Raw genomic sequence first — 16107 nt, 5'->3', positions numbered from 1 at the left:
CCATCCAACTATTTTGTCAAACACCTGTGGGGTGTGAAGGCTCACTATACCCCTTGTTGTGTTCCGTGAGGGGTGTAGTTTCCAAAATGGGGTCACATGTGGGTATTTTTTTGTGTTTGTGGCAGAACCGCTGTAAAATCAGCCACCCCTGTGCAAATCACCAATTTAGGCCTCAAATGTACATAGTCTCACTCCTGAGCCTTGTTGTGTGTCCGCAGAGCATTTTACACCCACATATGGGGTATTTCCGTACTCAGGAGAAATTGCGTTACAAATTTTGGGGGTCTTTTTTTGCTTTTCCCGCTTGTGAAAATAAAAAGTATGGGGCAACACCAGCATGTTAGTGTAAATTTTTTTAAACTAACAGGCTGGTGTAGACCCCAACTTTTCATAAGGGGTAAAAGGGGGGAAAAAAAGCCCCGAAATTTGTAGTGCAACTTCTTCTGAATACGGAAATACCCCATATGTGGCCCAAAACTGTTTCCTTGAAATACGACAGGGCTCTGAAGTGAGAGCGCCATGCGCATTTGAGGACTTCATAGGGATTGCATAGGGGTGGACATAGGGGTATTCTACGCCAGTGATTCCCAAACAGGGTGCCTACAGCTGTTGCTAAACTCCCAGCATGCCTGGACAGTCAGTGGCTGTCCAGAAATGCTGGGAGTTGGTGATTTGCAACAGCTGGAGGCTCCGTTTTGGAAACACTGCCGTACGATACGTTTTTCATTTTTATTGGGGGGGGACAGTGTAAGGGGGGTGTATATGTTGTGTTTTACTCTTTATTATATGGTAGTGTAGTGTTTTTAGGGTACATTCACACTGGCGGGCGTTTACAGGGAGTTTACCGCTAGGAGTTTGTTCTGCGGCGAAAAATTTGCCGCAGCCCAAACTTGAAGCAGAAAACTAACTGTTAACCTACCTGTGTGAATGTACCCTGTACATTCACATGGGGGGACAAACCTCCAGGTGTTGCATAACTACAACTCCCAGCATGTACTGATCGCCGAAGGGCATGCTGGGAGATGTAGTTATGCAACAGCTGGAGGTACACAACTACAACGCCCATCATGCCAAGACAGCTGTTTGGGCATGCTGAGATTTGCAGTTTTGCAACATCTGGAGAGCTATAGTTTAGAGACCACTGCACAGTGATTTCCAAACTGTGGACCTCCAGATGTTGCAAAACTGCAAATCCCGGCATGCCCAGACAGCAAACTGCTGTGTGGGCATGCTAGGAGTTGTAGTTTTGCAAGATCTGGAGAGCGGCAGTATAGAGATCATTGTGCAGTGGTCTCAAACTGTAGCTCTCCAGCTGTTGCAAAACTACAAATCCCAGCATGCCTAAACAGCTCTCTGGGCATGCTGGGAGTTGTAGTTTTGCCACATCTGAAGGGCTACAGTTTAGAGACCACTCTATAGTGGTCTCAGACTGTAGCCCTCCAGATGTTGCTAAGCAACTCACCAGCTTCCGTAGGTTCCATGGAGCTGCGTCGCCGTCCTCTTCTTCCGTCGATCATCGCCCACTGCCGCCGCCGATGGGTGAGTGGACTTCGGCGCCGGTCCTGTGTCATTTCCCCGTTCTGCCCCGCCTATTGTGGGTGGGCTGGATGGGGAAACCGAAAGTAAAGCCCTCCGCCCCCGATCTTATATTGGTCATCGCGTCTTGATGACCAATAGCAGGGATAGCAGGGGTGGCACCCCTGCCACCTCACTCCTATCGCTTCAGGGGGATCGTGGGTGTCATGGACACCCACGATCCCCCTTCTATTCCGGGTCATTCGGTCACCATAGACCCGAATCGGCGCAAATCGCAAGTGTGAATTCACTTGCGATTTGCGCTGATCGCAGACATGGGCGGGTCTGATGACTCCCCTGGGCATTTGCGCGGGGTGCCTGCTGATCGATATCAGCAGGCACCCCGTTCCATTCCCCGCCCGGCGGGGAGAGAAATTCCCACGGGCGTATGGATACGTCCTGGGCCCTTAAGTTCCAGAAAGCCAGGGCGTATTCATACGCCCTAGGTCCTTAAGGGGTTAAAGGGGTACTCCGCTGGAATACTTTATTTTGTTTGTTTTTATTTATTTTTTTAAATCAACTGGTGGCAGAAAATGACTTCTGTTAAAAAATCTTAATCCTTCCAGTACTTATCAGCTGCTGTGCTCCACAGGAATTTTTTTTTTCTTTTTGAATTTCCTTTCTGTTTGAACACCGTGCTATGGGGATTTGCTCCTACGCTGGACAGTTCCTGACACGGACAGAGGTGTCAGCAGAGAGCACTGTTGTCAAACAAAGGAAATTCAAAAAGAAAAGCTGCTGTATGCTCCACAGTAAGTTCTAAGTACTGGAAGGATTAAGATTTTTTTTAATAGACTTAAAATTACAAATCTGTTTAACTTTTTGGCAACAGTTGATTTAAAAAAATAATTTTTTTTTTCCAGTGGAGTACCCCTTTAACCTGTTGGGGACCACGGGTGTATGGAAACGCCCTTGCACCCAGATACTTAAGGACCAAGGGCGTACCTGTATGCCCATGGGAATTTCGATCCACGCTGCTAGCCCGATGGGGATTGGACCGGGATGCCTGCTTAAATCATTCAGCAGGCATCCCGTGCAAATGCCTGGGTGGTCCTGAGATCCCCCCCCCCCCCCCCTCATGTTGGCGATCGCTGCAAATCGCCGATCAATTCAGATAGACGATTTGCAGTGATTCTGGGCTGATCGGGTCTCCGATGACCCGATAGCTGGGAAAATAGGGATGATCGGACCTTTTGGGTCACTGGCCTTTTGGGTCACAAAAGGCTGACAAAAGCGATTGTACTGTTGTCCACAATTAACCCCTCAGATGCCATGATCAATACAGATCATGGCATGTGCGGCAATGCGGTCGTTTGGATGATCAGATCACCTGTGGCGCTGCCATGGGCATCCGATCATCCAACACGGAGGCAGAAGGTCCCTTTACCTGCCTCTGGCCGTCATCCTGGGATCTTCTTCGCTAGTCTGACATCGAGCAGATGTTCAGTATCTGCAATGTATTGATAAAGTGTGTATAAAAAGGGGGGGGGGCTTTTTTCCATTTTATCCCAAAAAGCGTAACCTTTTTTTTTTTTTTTTTTTTTTGGTATCGCCGCGTGCGTAAATGTCTGAGCTATCAAAATATAATGTTAATGGATCCCATACAGTAAACAGTGTAAACGTAAAAAATATGGTGAACGGCGTAAATGTAAAAAAAACTACATAATTGCTGCTTTCTTGTCACATCCCAAAAATGTTTAAATTAAGTTACATAAACGCAAACGTGGCACCGATAAAAACTACAGTTCATGACTCAATGAGCCCTAATACAACCCCATATACGGAAAATAAGGTGGTTTTGTAGGTGGTCATAATAGAGGTATTTTAACCCATTACAGACTAATTTTAAAGGGGTACTCCGGTGCTTACACATCTTATCCCCTATCCAAAGGATAGGGGGTAAGATGCCTGATCGCGGGAATACCGCAGCTGGGGACGCCCGTGATCATGCACGTGGCACCCCGTTTGTAATCAGTCCCCGGAGAGTGTTCGCTCCGGGTCTGATTAAGGTCGACCGCAGGGCCGGCGGCGTGTGACTTCACGCCTCCGCCCCCATGTGATGTCACGCTCCGCCCCTCAATGCAAGCCTACGGGAGGGGGCGTGATAGCGTTCATGATCACGGGCGTCCCCAGCTGCTGGACTCCTGCGATCAGGCCTCTTATGCCCTATCCTTTGGATAGAGGATAAGATGTGTAAGCACCGGAGTACCCCTTTAAGGCCCAATTCACCTTACATGGACACTCAGATACTAAAACTTTTGATATTTTGTAAAGCACGCAAAACCAATAGGTTTTGCAGTTGCTTTAATTAGAAAATTTTCAGTATTTCATACTGAAAAAGCCAGTCAAACAACTGCCCCCCCTGCCTGGTTGGACACATACTAGTGTGTTTTATGAGTGTTTTGCCAGTGGTTTTCCACAACTGTAAATCTGCAGCAGATGACATTGACCTCAGTGGGGTCTGTTGTGGAAATTCTGCTACGGGTAACACTTATAACTCATAACATACCATTCAACAGACCAATTCAATTCACAGTTTTCACTTTTGGCTCAGGGGCAGGAAATTCACTACAGAAGTGGTATCCCTTATTTACCCCAGTTATGCATTAGATCCACACAGCAATCAGAGGTTCTGAATATTTTCACAATGAAATAGAAGTCAGATCACTTTTGATATATTTTATACATAGAAATTAGCCAATATATTTAAAAAGTACCTGTCACCCAGAAAAACTGTTCTCAGTTAGCTCAAGCTATGTTCCCTAACTACTAACACCCCTCCTGCCCTTAAAAACAATTTCAGAGCTTTAACAAGCTGTGTATCATACCTTGCTCGCATAGTGCAATTTCCCAGCAGGAGAAAGTGGGCATTTCCCAGCTGGCATGACATCACTGAAGCCTGCTGGGGGACTTTCTATTCATCACAATGCGGCAACAATGTGAGGGTAGAAGACCTCGAGCTCTGTGCAGATTTCAGTCTGTGCAGATTTCAGTCTGTGCAGATTTCAGTCTGTGCAGATTTCAGTCTGTGCAGATTTCAGTCTGTGCAGATTTCAGTCTGTGCAGATTTCAGTCTGTGCAGATTTCAGTCTGTGCAGATTTCAGTCTGTGCAGATTTCAGTCTGTGCAGATTTCAGTCTGTGCAGATTTCAGTCTGTGCAGATTTCAGTCTGTGCAGATTTCAGTCTGTGCAGATTTCAGTCTGTGCAGATTTCAGTCTGTGCAGATTTCAGTCTGTGCAGATTTCAGTCTGTGCAGATTTCAGTGATGCTCTCCTTCAGCTTTCAGTCTGTATGGCTTTCTTTGAGAATCTGTGGAGCTTTCACTTTCTGTGCAGCTGTCAATCGCACTCAGTGCAGAGAAACACTTCCTGAGTTTTGGACACCTGCCAGGCCAGGAGGAGACCGAACTCACTGTATTAATTGTGGCAGTGAACAGAACAGATCCATCTAGTGGCCCTTTTTTCTATTCCATTTTAAACATATTTATATTCATGATTTTAAAAGCAAGTTAATGGTAAAGTGTCTGCTAATTACACAAGGAACACATAATTTGCATTTGGTGACAGGTAATCTTTAACCCCTTAAGGACCAATACAAGTAAACCTGTACACCCCTGTTGTTGTTTTTTTTTTTTTTTATAATGCAAAAATACATGAAATAAAAATAAATGTTCTGCTATTTTAACACCAATAGGTTGCATATATTTATACTTTGCAAATAGTTTATTAAATTTATATTTCGGATGTCTATTTTGATAGCATTTATTTTTTTTAATTAACATTTTAAATGAGTTCAGGGATGTGGAAATTCTATCGCCCGACGCCCGGGACAAGTAGTTTTGGGCGCCGGGCATGTGAATTGTTTATAGATTTAGCCCTGTATCGGGCTAGCAGGGACAGGCCGACTTCCCCTTATTTTTCTGTACTGCCGGTGTGAGGCGCAGGAGCGGATACAAGTCTACACCTCACACCGGGCTCAGAGTGTATGGAGGGGGCGGCGGCCCCCATCTGACCGCAGAGCCCGAGGTCGCACGTTCCCATTACATAATTGAGCCCCGCCCCCTTATCTAATCCTCCCGGAGGATGGAGGACGCAGCTGCCCAGAACGAAAGGATGTCCACAGCTCATCACACAGCTCCATCCCCCGCACACAGCTCTATCCCTCCCCCTCCCCCTGCTCTTTCTCCACAGGACCTAATCCATCACGGGGAGGCTGCATGTTTGCACGGGGAAAACACAGAGCAGGGGGGGAGGGGAGAGAGGAGAGGACGTACGGTGTGAGGGGAGATTTTCAAACCCATGTCACCTCACACCGGCCGGGACTACAGCTCTGATGTCTACTCATGGCGGCTCAGGTGAGGAGGCAGAGAATGCAGGCGACAGGAAGGGTGGTTGTATATGTATAGTGTGAGTGTATGTGTGATGTGTGTATGTAATGGATAATGTGTTTATGATTGTCTGTGTGATGTGTATATAATGTATGATGTGTGTATAAGGTCTGTGTGATGTGTGTATGTGATGTATGATGTGGGATCGGCAGCGGTGTATGTATGATGTGTGTATGATGTATGTCTATGTGTGATGCGTATGTAATGGATAATGTTAATGATGTCTGTCTGTGTGATGTGTATATCATGGATGATGTGTGTATGTAATGTATAATGTGTGTATAATGTCTGTGTGTGATGTGTGTATGTAATGGATAATGTGTGTATGATGTCTGTGTGATGTGTGTATGTGATGTATGATGTGGGGTGGGCAGCGGTGTATGTATGATGTGAGTGTATGTGTGTATGATGTATCTGTGATGTGTGTATGTAATATATGATGTGGGGGGGGCAGTGGCGGGTGTATGTATGATGTGTGCATATGTATGGTGTGTGTATATGTGTATGATGTATCTGTGATGTGTGTATGTAATGTATGATGTGGGCCACCGCCAGTTGTGCCATCTAATTTTATTTATTTTTAGTGGTTTCTGGCCCCCCGCACTAAATTGCACCCCCAGAATCCCACCCCCTTCATACTCGCCCGCCAACCAAGAGCCCCACGGATGCACGCAAACACGCCCGAACCAAGACTACAACTCCCAGCATGTTCCACCGTAACCTAAGCTCTAGAACTATAAAGTGTAAAATGCTGGGAGTTGTAGTTTTGGTTCAGGTCAGCTGCAGAGCCATAGGCTGCATCAGGGTATGCTGGGTGTTGTAGTTACTAACTGCAATTCCCAGTATTCCCTGACACATCCTATGGCTCTGCAGCGGAGACGGACCAAAACTACAACTCCCAGCATGTTACACAATAACCTAAACTGTACTACTATACAGTGCAACATGCTGCAACACCCACACAACCATAGACTGTATCAGGGCATGCTGGGAGTTGTAGTTATCTACTAACTAAATGCAACGTCCAGCATTTTCTAGCACAAAATGCAGCACATAAACTGGAGAAGCAGAACACCCCCCAGTAACACATAAGTTCCTATTGAGACTGAAAAATAGTGATTAAAATATTTTAAAAAGTGCGTATACATGTGAATAAGCCCCTTTCCTAATAAAAGTTTCCAATTTTCTTTAAATAAAAATAATGTACAAAAATAAACATAAGTGGTATCGCTGCATGTGGAAATGTCCAGACTATTAAAATATTATGTTAATTAAACCGTACGGTGAACGGTGTAAATGAAAAAAATAGTCCAGAATTGTTCATTTTTGGTCACTTCATATGAGAAATTTTTTATGGTGATCAAAAAGTTACATCTAGACTTTTCTGGGCTTGTCTCAGGTGTAAGAGGAGCTACAGCTCTCCTGCGGCTAATAGCCCGGCATACTGCGATCACCTAAGTTGACAGCAGTGTCTAAGGGATCTTATATCCATCCCTGGTGGTCTAGTGGGGGGATTGTACTATTTTGGTCGAAATTATTTTATCTATCAGGACAAGTGGATTTTCTTGAGGGACAAGTAGATTGTGTTCCGCTTTAGTCCCTTGGACAAGTAGTTTTTTTTTTAAAAATTCCACACCCCTGTGAGTTAAAAGCCTAACAATTTGCCTTGAAATTTAAAAAAAATTTGAAAAGTACTTTTTTCTGTTTGCAGAAACTTAGAGGTGGCAGATTACCTAATTTTACAAACAAGAGCCCTCCTGGTATTCACCAGGGGGGATAGTGAGTATTTTACCATATTTTTTGGCAGTCATTTTTACAAAGTCAGAATAGAAATTTTTTATTTGCTTTTTTTTTTTTTCACAAATGCCTCATTTGTGGGACAAACTTTTTGTACACTGCATGTGAAAAGAGAATGCACCCCACATTTTATTATGCCGTTCATCCAGAGTTCAGAAATGTCTAAATTGGTGATTTGCACAGGGGTGACTGATTTTACAGCAGTTCTGACAAAAACGCATAACAATACCCACATGTGACCCCATTTTGGAAACTACACCCCTGAAGGAATGTTACAAGTGGTAAAGTGAACCTTAATACCCCACAGGTGTTTGACAAATTTTCGTTAAAGTTGGATGTGAAAATGAAGAAAAAATATATTTTTTTCACTAAAATGCTGGTGTTACCCTACATTTTTCATTTTCACAAGGGAGAATAGGAAAAAAGCCCACCAAAATTTGTAGCCCCATTTCTTCTGAGTAAGAACATACCCCATATGTGGATGTAAAGTGCTCTGCAGGCGAAATACAATGCTCAGAAGAGAAGGAGCGCCATTGTGATTTTAGAGAGAGAATGTGTCCGAAATTGAAGGCCATGTGTGTTTACAAAGTCCCCATAGTGCCAGAACAGTGGAATCTCTCAGACACCTGTGGGGCGTAAATGCTCACTGTTCCCCTAACTAAATTATGTGAGGGGTGTAGTTTCCAAAATGGGGTCGCATGTGGGGGGTCCACTGTTCTGGCACCACGGGGGGCTTTGTAAACACACATGGCCCCTGACTTCCATTCCAACCAAATTCTCTCACCAAACGCTCAATGGCGTTCCTTCTCTTCTGAGCATTGTAGTTCGCCCGCAGAGCACTTTACATCCACATATGGGGTATTTCCATACTCTGAAGAAAAAGCCTCCCAAAATGTGTAACCCCATTTCTATTACCCCTTGTGAAAATGAAAAATTTGGGGTGACATCAGCATTTTAGTGAATAAATCTAATTTTTCATTTTCCTGTTCAACTTTAGTGAAAATTTGTAAAACACCTGTGAGGTGTTATGGCTCACTGTACCCCTTGTTACGTTCCTTGAGGGGTGTAGTTTCGAAAATAGTATGCCATGTTTTTTTTTTGTTTTTTGCTGTTCTGGCACCATAGGGGCTTCCTAAATGCGATATGCCCCCCAAAAACCATTTCAGCAAAATTTGCTTTCCAAAAGCCAAATGTGACTTCTTCTCTTCTGAGCATTGTAGTGCACCCGCAGTGCACTTGACGTCCACACGTGGGGTGTTACCATACTCAGAAGGGATGGGGTTACAAATTTTGGGTGGCATTTTCTCCTATAACCCCGGGCAAAAATGTAAAATTTGGGGGAAAACCAGCATTTTAGTGAAAAAAATAAATTAACTTACACATCCGACTTTAACGAAAAGTCGTCAAACGCCTGTGGGGTGTTAAGGCTCACTGGACCCCTTGTTACGTTCCTTGAGTGGTGTAGTTTCCAAAATAGTATGTTGTGTTGTGGTGTTTTTTGTTGTTGTTGTTGTTTTTTTTTTTTTTTTTGTTCTGGCACCAAAGGGGCTTCCTAAATGTCATATGTCCCCCAAAAACCATTTCAGAAAAACTTACTCTCCAAAATCCCATTGTTGCTTCTTCCCTTCTGAGCCCTCTAGTGCACTTACAGAGCACTTGACATCCACCTATGAGGTATTTCCTTACTCGAGAGAAACAAATTTTGGGGGGCTTTTTCTCCTTTTTACTCCTTGTAAAATTTAAAAAATTGGGTCTACAAGAACATGTTAGTGTAAAAAATGAAGATTTTGAATTTTCTCCATTTTGCTGCTTGAAACACCTAAAGGGTTAACACGCTTTCTGAATGTCATTTTGAATACTTTAGGGGATGTAGTTTCTATAATAGGGTCATTTAAGGGGTATTTCTAATATAAAGTCCCTTCAAATCCACTTCAAAACTGAACTGGTCCCTGAAAAATTTAAAGTAGAATATGGCATGAAAAAACAATCCCTGAATCAGAATAATCGGTAAAAGCATCCCAGAGTTATTAATGCATAAGGTGATAATGGTCAGAATTGCAAAAAAGGGCTGCGTCCTTAAGGTGAAAAAGGCTCAGTCCTTAAGGGGTTATACAGAAAAGCTTGGAATCCATAAAGAAACTAAAAGTACCAAGCTGTGGGGATGGTACAACTTAGACTGTATGGTGTGCAAAAGGGCCTAAAAGTGGTTTCGGAAAAGCATAATATTTGAAAGGTACCGTATTTATTAGCTTGACATGTTTTAAATGTCTGTCTTCTGACAGAAGTCATGAAGTTGTTACAATGGTTTGTTCTGTACCTTAAAATACAATTATAGAATGTTCCCTCCATTAAGAGTTTTATTTCTCTAATTTAAGTGTGGGAATGTTACTAGCCTGAAAAGAATAGGATTTTGCAACTTTCGTTTTCCCATCACAGCAGTACAGTAGCTTGGCCTACTTTTTATATCTTTTGCCAATGTCTACATCAGTGGTCTCCAACCTGCGGACCTCCAGATGTTGCGAAACTACAATTCCCAGCATGCCCGAAGAGCCAGGTTGAAGACCACTGGTCTATATAATGGATTTACAGTTGCATCTTTAATTTCTACAAAGGAGATTATTCCACTTATTCAAAGTTGCAATGTACCCGACTTACTATGTTGTTCTAGTGAATTTGTTAGTTTCTATGTACATTAAATTCTACAGTATATTACCTAAAAACTTAACTTACAAATTTACCAGCAGTTTCCAAATACTTTTTTTTTTCCTTTTAACTTGCAGCAGACAGGGCAAAGTATAAACATACACATTGCTTTGTGTTATGTCATGCATATCAATAAAGAGATATAAAAAGGGTCAAATGCAGTACAACATATGTTAAATATACAGAACGCCCTAGGACTAATGGGAGAAAAGAGTTCATAAGTAAGACCCCCTCACATAGAAGAAAGAGATTGGTCTAGAAGGGGTTCCTTTAAATTGTTGTGAAAATGTAAGAAGCAGTTGGTTTGTCTTTAAGTACCATGTTTTAAAGAATGTAATCAATGGGTCAGCATTTTTTTTCCTCTTTTAATTCTTTAGATGATGATGTTGACCTAGAGGCTCTGGTTAATGATATGAATTCTTCGCTGGACAGTTTATATTCAACATGCAGCAGAGTGAGTGAAACTGTGCCCCTTCTAAAAAATGGTCAGCTTAACCGAAGCCCGCTTTCAAACTCAGGAACCAATACCCTTCCGTCCATGCCACAGAGACAGAAAATGCAGCGATCCCAACCTATGCAAATTCAAGCAGTAAGGTACAATAAGGCAAAACACAATCAAGGACTGTGTTTTTTTATTTTTATTTTATTTTTTATATATTAATTTACTATCTCACTTTGAAATTATGGTCTCTAATTTGACAATTATTAAAGTAAGGCTATGTTCACACTGGTGTTAAAGTTTGTAGCTAAATGACTGTGCCTGACTTAACATGGATCTGGCATAGCAACACAGAAACCTGATAGGAAAAATACATTTTATATGGCTGAACAAATGCTTGTTCCTGATCATTGGCTCAATTATTGTCCCATGGAAACATGCTCCAGATCAGCTGACAAATAAGCAGACTTTTTCAGCTGTAGGTTGGTAGCACATCTTCCCGATAAACAGGATGTACTGCCAACACAATGCTAACTGTTTGGGGGACATAAGGTAGGACGAAGGATTGTTCAAATAAACAGAACGTGTTGCCAGATAAGAAACGTAAAAAAGGGCTAGAGGCATAGAGCTCGGTCGCTTCCTGCCTCTAACTCTCACTCTGTGAAGTCACACCGGGCTGTGCGCACATCCAGAATGTCAGGGGCACATGCGCTGACGTCCTCTGTGTCTTGGCACAGCAGTCCAAGCAGTGAAGGAGGGGAGGATAGGTGTGGGTGGCATTGCGAAGATCACCAAACTACAACAAGAGGATATAGTTTTAATTAGAAGGCAATATGCATCACCTGTGTGGAAAGTCTTTTTAAAGTGTACATGTGATCTTGATTGGTTGGGGTCTCAGTGCTGAGATTCCCACCTATCAGAAGATTGATGTGGTCTGGGCAGTAAAGAGTGTTTCTCGCTGCGTAATGTCTATAGCTTTTCTGCACAACCTCATTATAAGCAGGATGAAGACTCCTGAGACCATGAGTGATCCCCTTATCATTGGTCTCAACACAGATGTTCCGACTGATCAAAAAGTTTGTCAAGTGTGTTTTGGTTATATTCAAGCAATAGGGTAGAGTTATGAATTAGTCTAAAATGGTGGTGGTGCCCATAGCAACAAAGTAGAGATCAGCATTTAATTCAGAACACAGTTTTTATTTTACCAGCAGTTTTTGGTCAGCATAAAAGCAATTCTTGCAGGCTATACTGATATAGAAAATTAAGACAAGGCAAACAGAAAACGAGTAAAGGGAAACTGACGAGTATCATCCTCACTTATCTGCTTATACTGAGTAAGGGTAGGGTCACACACAGCGCATCAGCAGCGTATTTGACGCTGTGGATGCACTGCAGGGAGCTCACTTTGCTGTTTTACTTCTGGCGGAGCGTCTGCAGCATCAAATACACTGCAGATGCACTAATTTATAAACTATCATCTTGGGCATCAGGAGCCTTCCCTAGCTGCTGTCATACACGCTCCCCTTCATAAATGCGCGCTGTGTTTGTGTCATTATGCATGCACTTTTGGACGCAGCACATCATTGATGTGCTGATGAGTGGAGCATGCATATTTTATGAAAGAGACTGTATCACAGGACAGGTGTGGAGAAGCACAAAAAGGCTAGGAAATGCCCCTGGTGCACCAAGGCAATCCTTAACCGGTTAGAACTTTTGTACAGAACTCTGAATGGCACAACAGAATTTAAACAGGTAATCAGATTATTTGCTAAAAGCCAAAGGGCGCTCCTTTCCTTCTGGGGGGATATTTCTTAACACTGACTGAACAAATAGCGTTAATAAATTTGGGGTGCAATTCCTCCTTTTTCAGAAGCTATGTGCAAAAAAATATGTTCAGCCAAAGATTAATTTGAAGAAAAAAAGGTAATTACATTTTTTCCACCGACCTTGTTAATTCCAACCATACACGAGGGAAAATTGGAGAATGGAAAATTGGAAAAAAAAAGTGAAAAATTTAAAATTGTTAGCTTTTTCCTTCTCAAATGAATCATTTTTTGAATATTTTTGCACACAGCTTTTGATGAGGAAATTCACCCAAAATTTTACTATGCCATTTTTCCAGTTTTGGTAATTATCCCCGCCTAAGACATAGTTACATAGTTAGTACGGTCGAAAAAAGACATATGTCCATCAAGTTCAACCAGGGAATTAAGGGGTAGGGGTGTGGCGCGATATTGGGGAAGGGATGAGATTTTATATTTCTTCATAAGCATTAATCTTATTTTGTTCCTGGAATGTATCTAATCCTGTTTTAAAGCTGTTAATTGTTCCTGCTGTGACCAGTTCCTGAGGTAGACCGTTCCATAAATTCACAGTCCTCACGGTAAAGAAGGCGTGTCACCCCTTGAGACTAAACTTTTTCTTCTCCAGACGGAGGGAGTGCCCCCTCGTCCTTTGGGGGGGTTTAACCTGGAACAGTTTTTCTCCATATTTTTTGTATGGGCCATTAATATACTTATATACGTTTATCATATCCCCCCTTAAACGTCTCTTCTCAAGACTAAACAATTGTAACTCCTGTAATCGCTCCTCATAGCTAAGATGTTCCATGCCCCATATTAGTTTAGTCGCGCGTCTCTGCACCCTTTCCAACTCCGCAGTGTCCCTTTTATGGACAGGTGACCAAAACTGAACAGCATATTCCAGGTGAGGCCGTACCAATGCTTTATAAAGGGGGAGTATTATGTCCCTGTCCCTTGAGTCCATGCCTCTTTTGATACATGACAATATCCTGCCGGCTTTGGAAGCAGCAGCCTGACATTGCATGCTATTCTGTAGTCTGTGATCTACAAGTACACCCAGATCCTTCTCTACCAGTGACTCTGCCAGTTTAATCCCCCCTAAGACATACGATGCATGCAGGTTATTAGTACCCAGATGCATAACTTTACATTTATCCACATTGAACCTCATTTGCCAAGTGGATGCCCAGACACTTAGTCTATCCAAGTCATCTTGTAACTTATGCACATCCTCTATAGACTGTACTGTGCTACAAAGCTTGGTGTCATCTGCAAAGATAGAAACAGAGCTGTTAATACCATCCTCTATATCATTGATAAATAAATTAAACAACAGCGGTCCCAGTACTGAACCTTGGGGTACACCACTAATAACCGGGGACCAGAGTACGAATCATTGACCACCACTCTCTGGGTACGATCCATGAGCCAGTGTTCAATCCAGTTACAAACTAAAATTTCCAAACCCAAAGACCTTAACTTACCTGTCAGACGTCTATGAGGGACAGTATCAAATGCTTTAGCAAAATCCAGAAACACTATATCCACAGCCATTCCTCTGTCAAGGCTTCTACTCACCTCTTCATAAAAGCAAATTAGATTGGTTTGACAACTTCTATCCTTAGTAAACCCATGCTGGCTATCACTTATAATACAATTATCCCCTATGTATTCCTGTATGTAATCCCTTATAAGTCCTTCAAACAATTTACCCACAATGCACGTTAAACTTACCGGTCTATAGTTTCCTGGGGAAGACCTAGAGCCCTTTTTGAAGATTGGCACCACATTCGCCTTGCGCCAGTCCCTTGGCACAATACCAGACACCAGAGAATCTCTAAATATCATGAACAGGGGTACAGATATTACTGAACTTACCTCTCTAAGAACTCTTGGGTGTAGTCCATCCGGTCCTGGGGATTTGCTTACATTTATATCACTTAACTTACCTTGTACCATCTCTACATTAAGCCAGTTCAGTACATTACATGATGTGTTACCAGCACTGACCTGGCCAATGTCAGCTCCTTCTTCCATAGTGTATACAGAACTAAAGAACCCATTCAGTAGCTCCGCCTTCTCTTGATCGCCTGTGACAACCTCCCCATTATCATTATTAAGGGGTCCTACATGCTCTGTCCTTGGTTTTTTTGCATTTATATATCTAAAAAAATATTTAGGATTAGTTTTGCTTTCTTTGGCCACCTGTCTCTCATTTTGAATTTTTGCTGTTTTTATTACATTTTTACAGATTTTATTAAGCTCCTTGTACTGTTTAAATGTTATAGCTGACCCATCAGATTTGTATTTTTTGAAGGCAATTTTTTTGTTGTTTATTGCTCTTTTAACCTCATTTGTCAGCCATGTAGGATTTAGTTTTAATCGTTTATATTTGTTCCCCTTTGGTATATATTTAGCTGTATAGTTATTTAGAGTTGATTTAAAGATGTCCCATTTACCTTCTGTATCAGTATTTGACAACACCTCCCCCCAGTCTATGTCCTGTAGTGCAGCCCTCAGCCCAGGGAAATTTGCCTTTTTAAAGTTATATGTTTTTGCCTTCCCCGCCTGTCTTTGTTTTCTACATTTTAAGTCAAAAGTAACTATATTGTGGTCGCTATTACCAAGATTTTCCCGCACAGTTACATTACCAACCAGCTCTGTATTGTTGAAAATGATCAGATCCAACAAGGCATCACTTCTTGTTGGGTCCTCCACAAACTGGCCCATAAAATTATCCTGCAATAAATTTAGGAATTGTCGCCCCTTTGTAGTTTTAGCCAACCCCGGACCCCAATCTATATCTGGATAGTTAAAATCTCCCATTATTACCACTGTACCTGCCCGGGCGGCCCTCTCTATTTGTTTATGAAGCCGAACTTCTATCTCTTCAGTGATATTAGGGGGTCTGTAGATTACACCAAATACTATTTTTTCAGTATTTCCCTCCTTTTGTAATTCTACCCACAATGATTCCACATCCTCAGAATCATCACACACTATGGCATCGTTCACACTGACTTTCATACCACTTCTTACATACAGACAGACGCCACCACCTTTTCTGTTCATTCTATCCTTGCGAAACAATGTAAACCCCTGCAGATTGACAGCCCAGTCATGCGAGGAGTCCAGCCATGTCTCAGTGACCCCAACTATATCAATATGTTCCTCCAGTATCAAGGCCTCAAGCTCCCCCATTTTATTTGCTAGGCTTCTGGCATTTGTGAACATACACTTTACATTTCCATCCTTTATGTTATTGGGGTTAATGGGATTCAAGGGTGTAAGTTTTATTTTCCTATGAAGGCTTATCCTATTAACTATTCTAACCCCTCCCTCCGCTCCACCCCCAGGTACATTTATAATTCCCACCTCTCTATCTACACTATCTTCCCCCTC

At 42.4% G+C, this 16107-nt stretch overlaps 1 protein-coding gene across 14 annotated transcripts in view; it reads left to right on the top strand.

The window, feature by feature from the left end:
- The window catches only part of GRB10 (growth factor receptor bound protein 10), a 395303-nt gene that overhangs the window by 138424 nt on the left and 240772 nt on the right, over window positions 1-16107 (top strand). For all 14 annotated transcript variants that reach the window (XR_008844002.1, XM_056520328.1, XM_056520326.1 and 11 more), the window contains one exon: window positions 10842-11058. Coding sequence is in view for 13 of the 14 variants with exons in the window: in XM_056520328.1 (XP_056376303.1) it covers window positions 10842-11058 (217 nt within the window). In the remaining variant the exon portion in view is untranslated. The remainder of the gene's footprint in view (window positions 1-10841; window positions 11059-16107) is intronic.

The sequence above is a fragment of the Hyla sarda genome, chromosome 5 (genome assembly GCF_029499605.1).
Source record: "Hyla sarda isolate aHylSar1 chromosome 5, aHylSar1.hap1, whole genome shotgun sequence".
Lineage (NCBI taxonomy): Eukaryota > Metazoa > Chordata > Amphibia > Anura > Hylidae > Hyla > Hyla sarda.
This window is presented reverse-complemented; position numbering and strand designations above follow the sequence as displayed.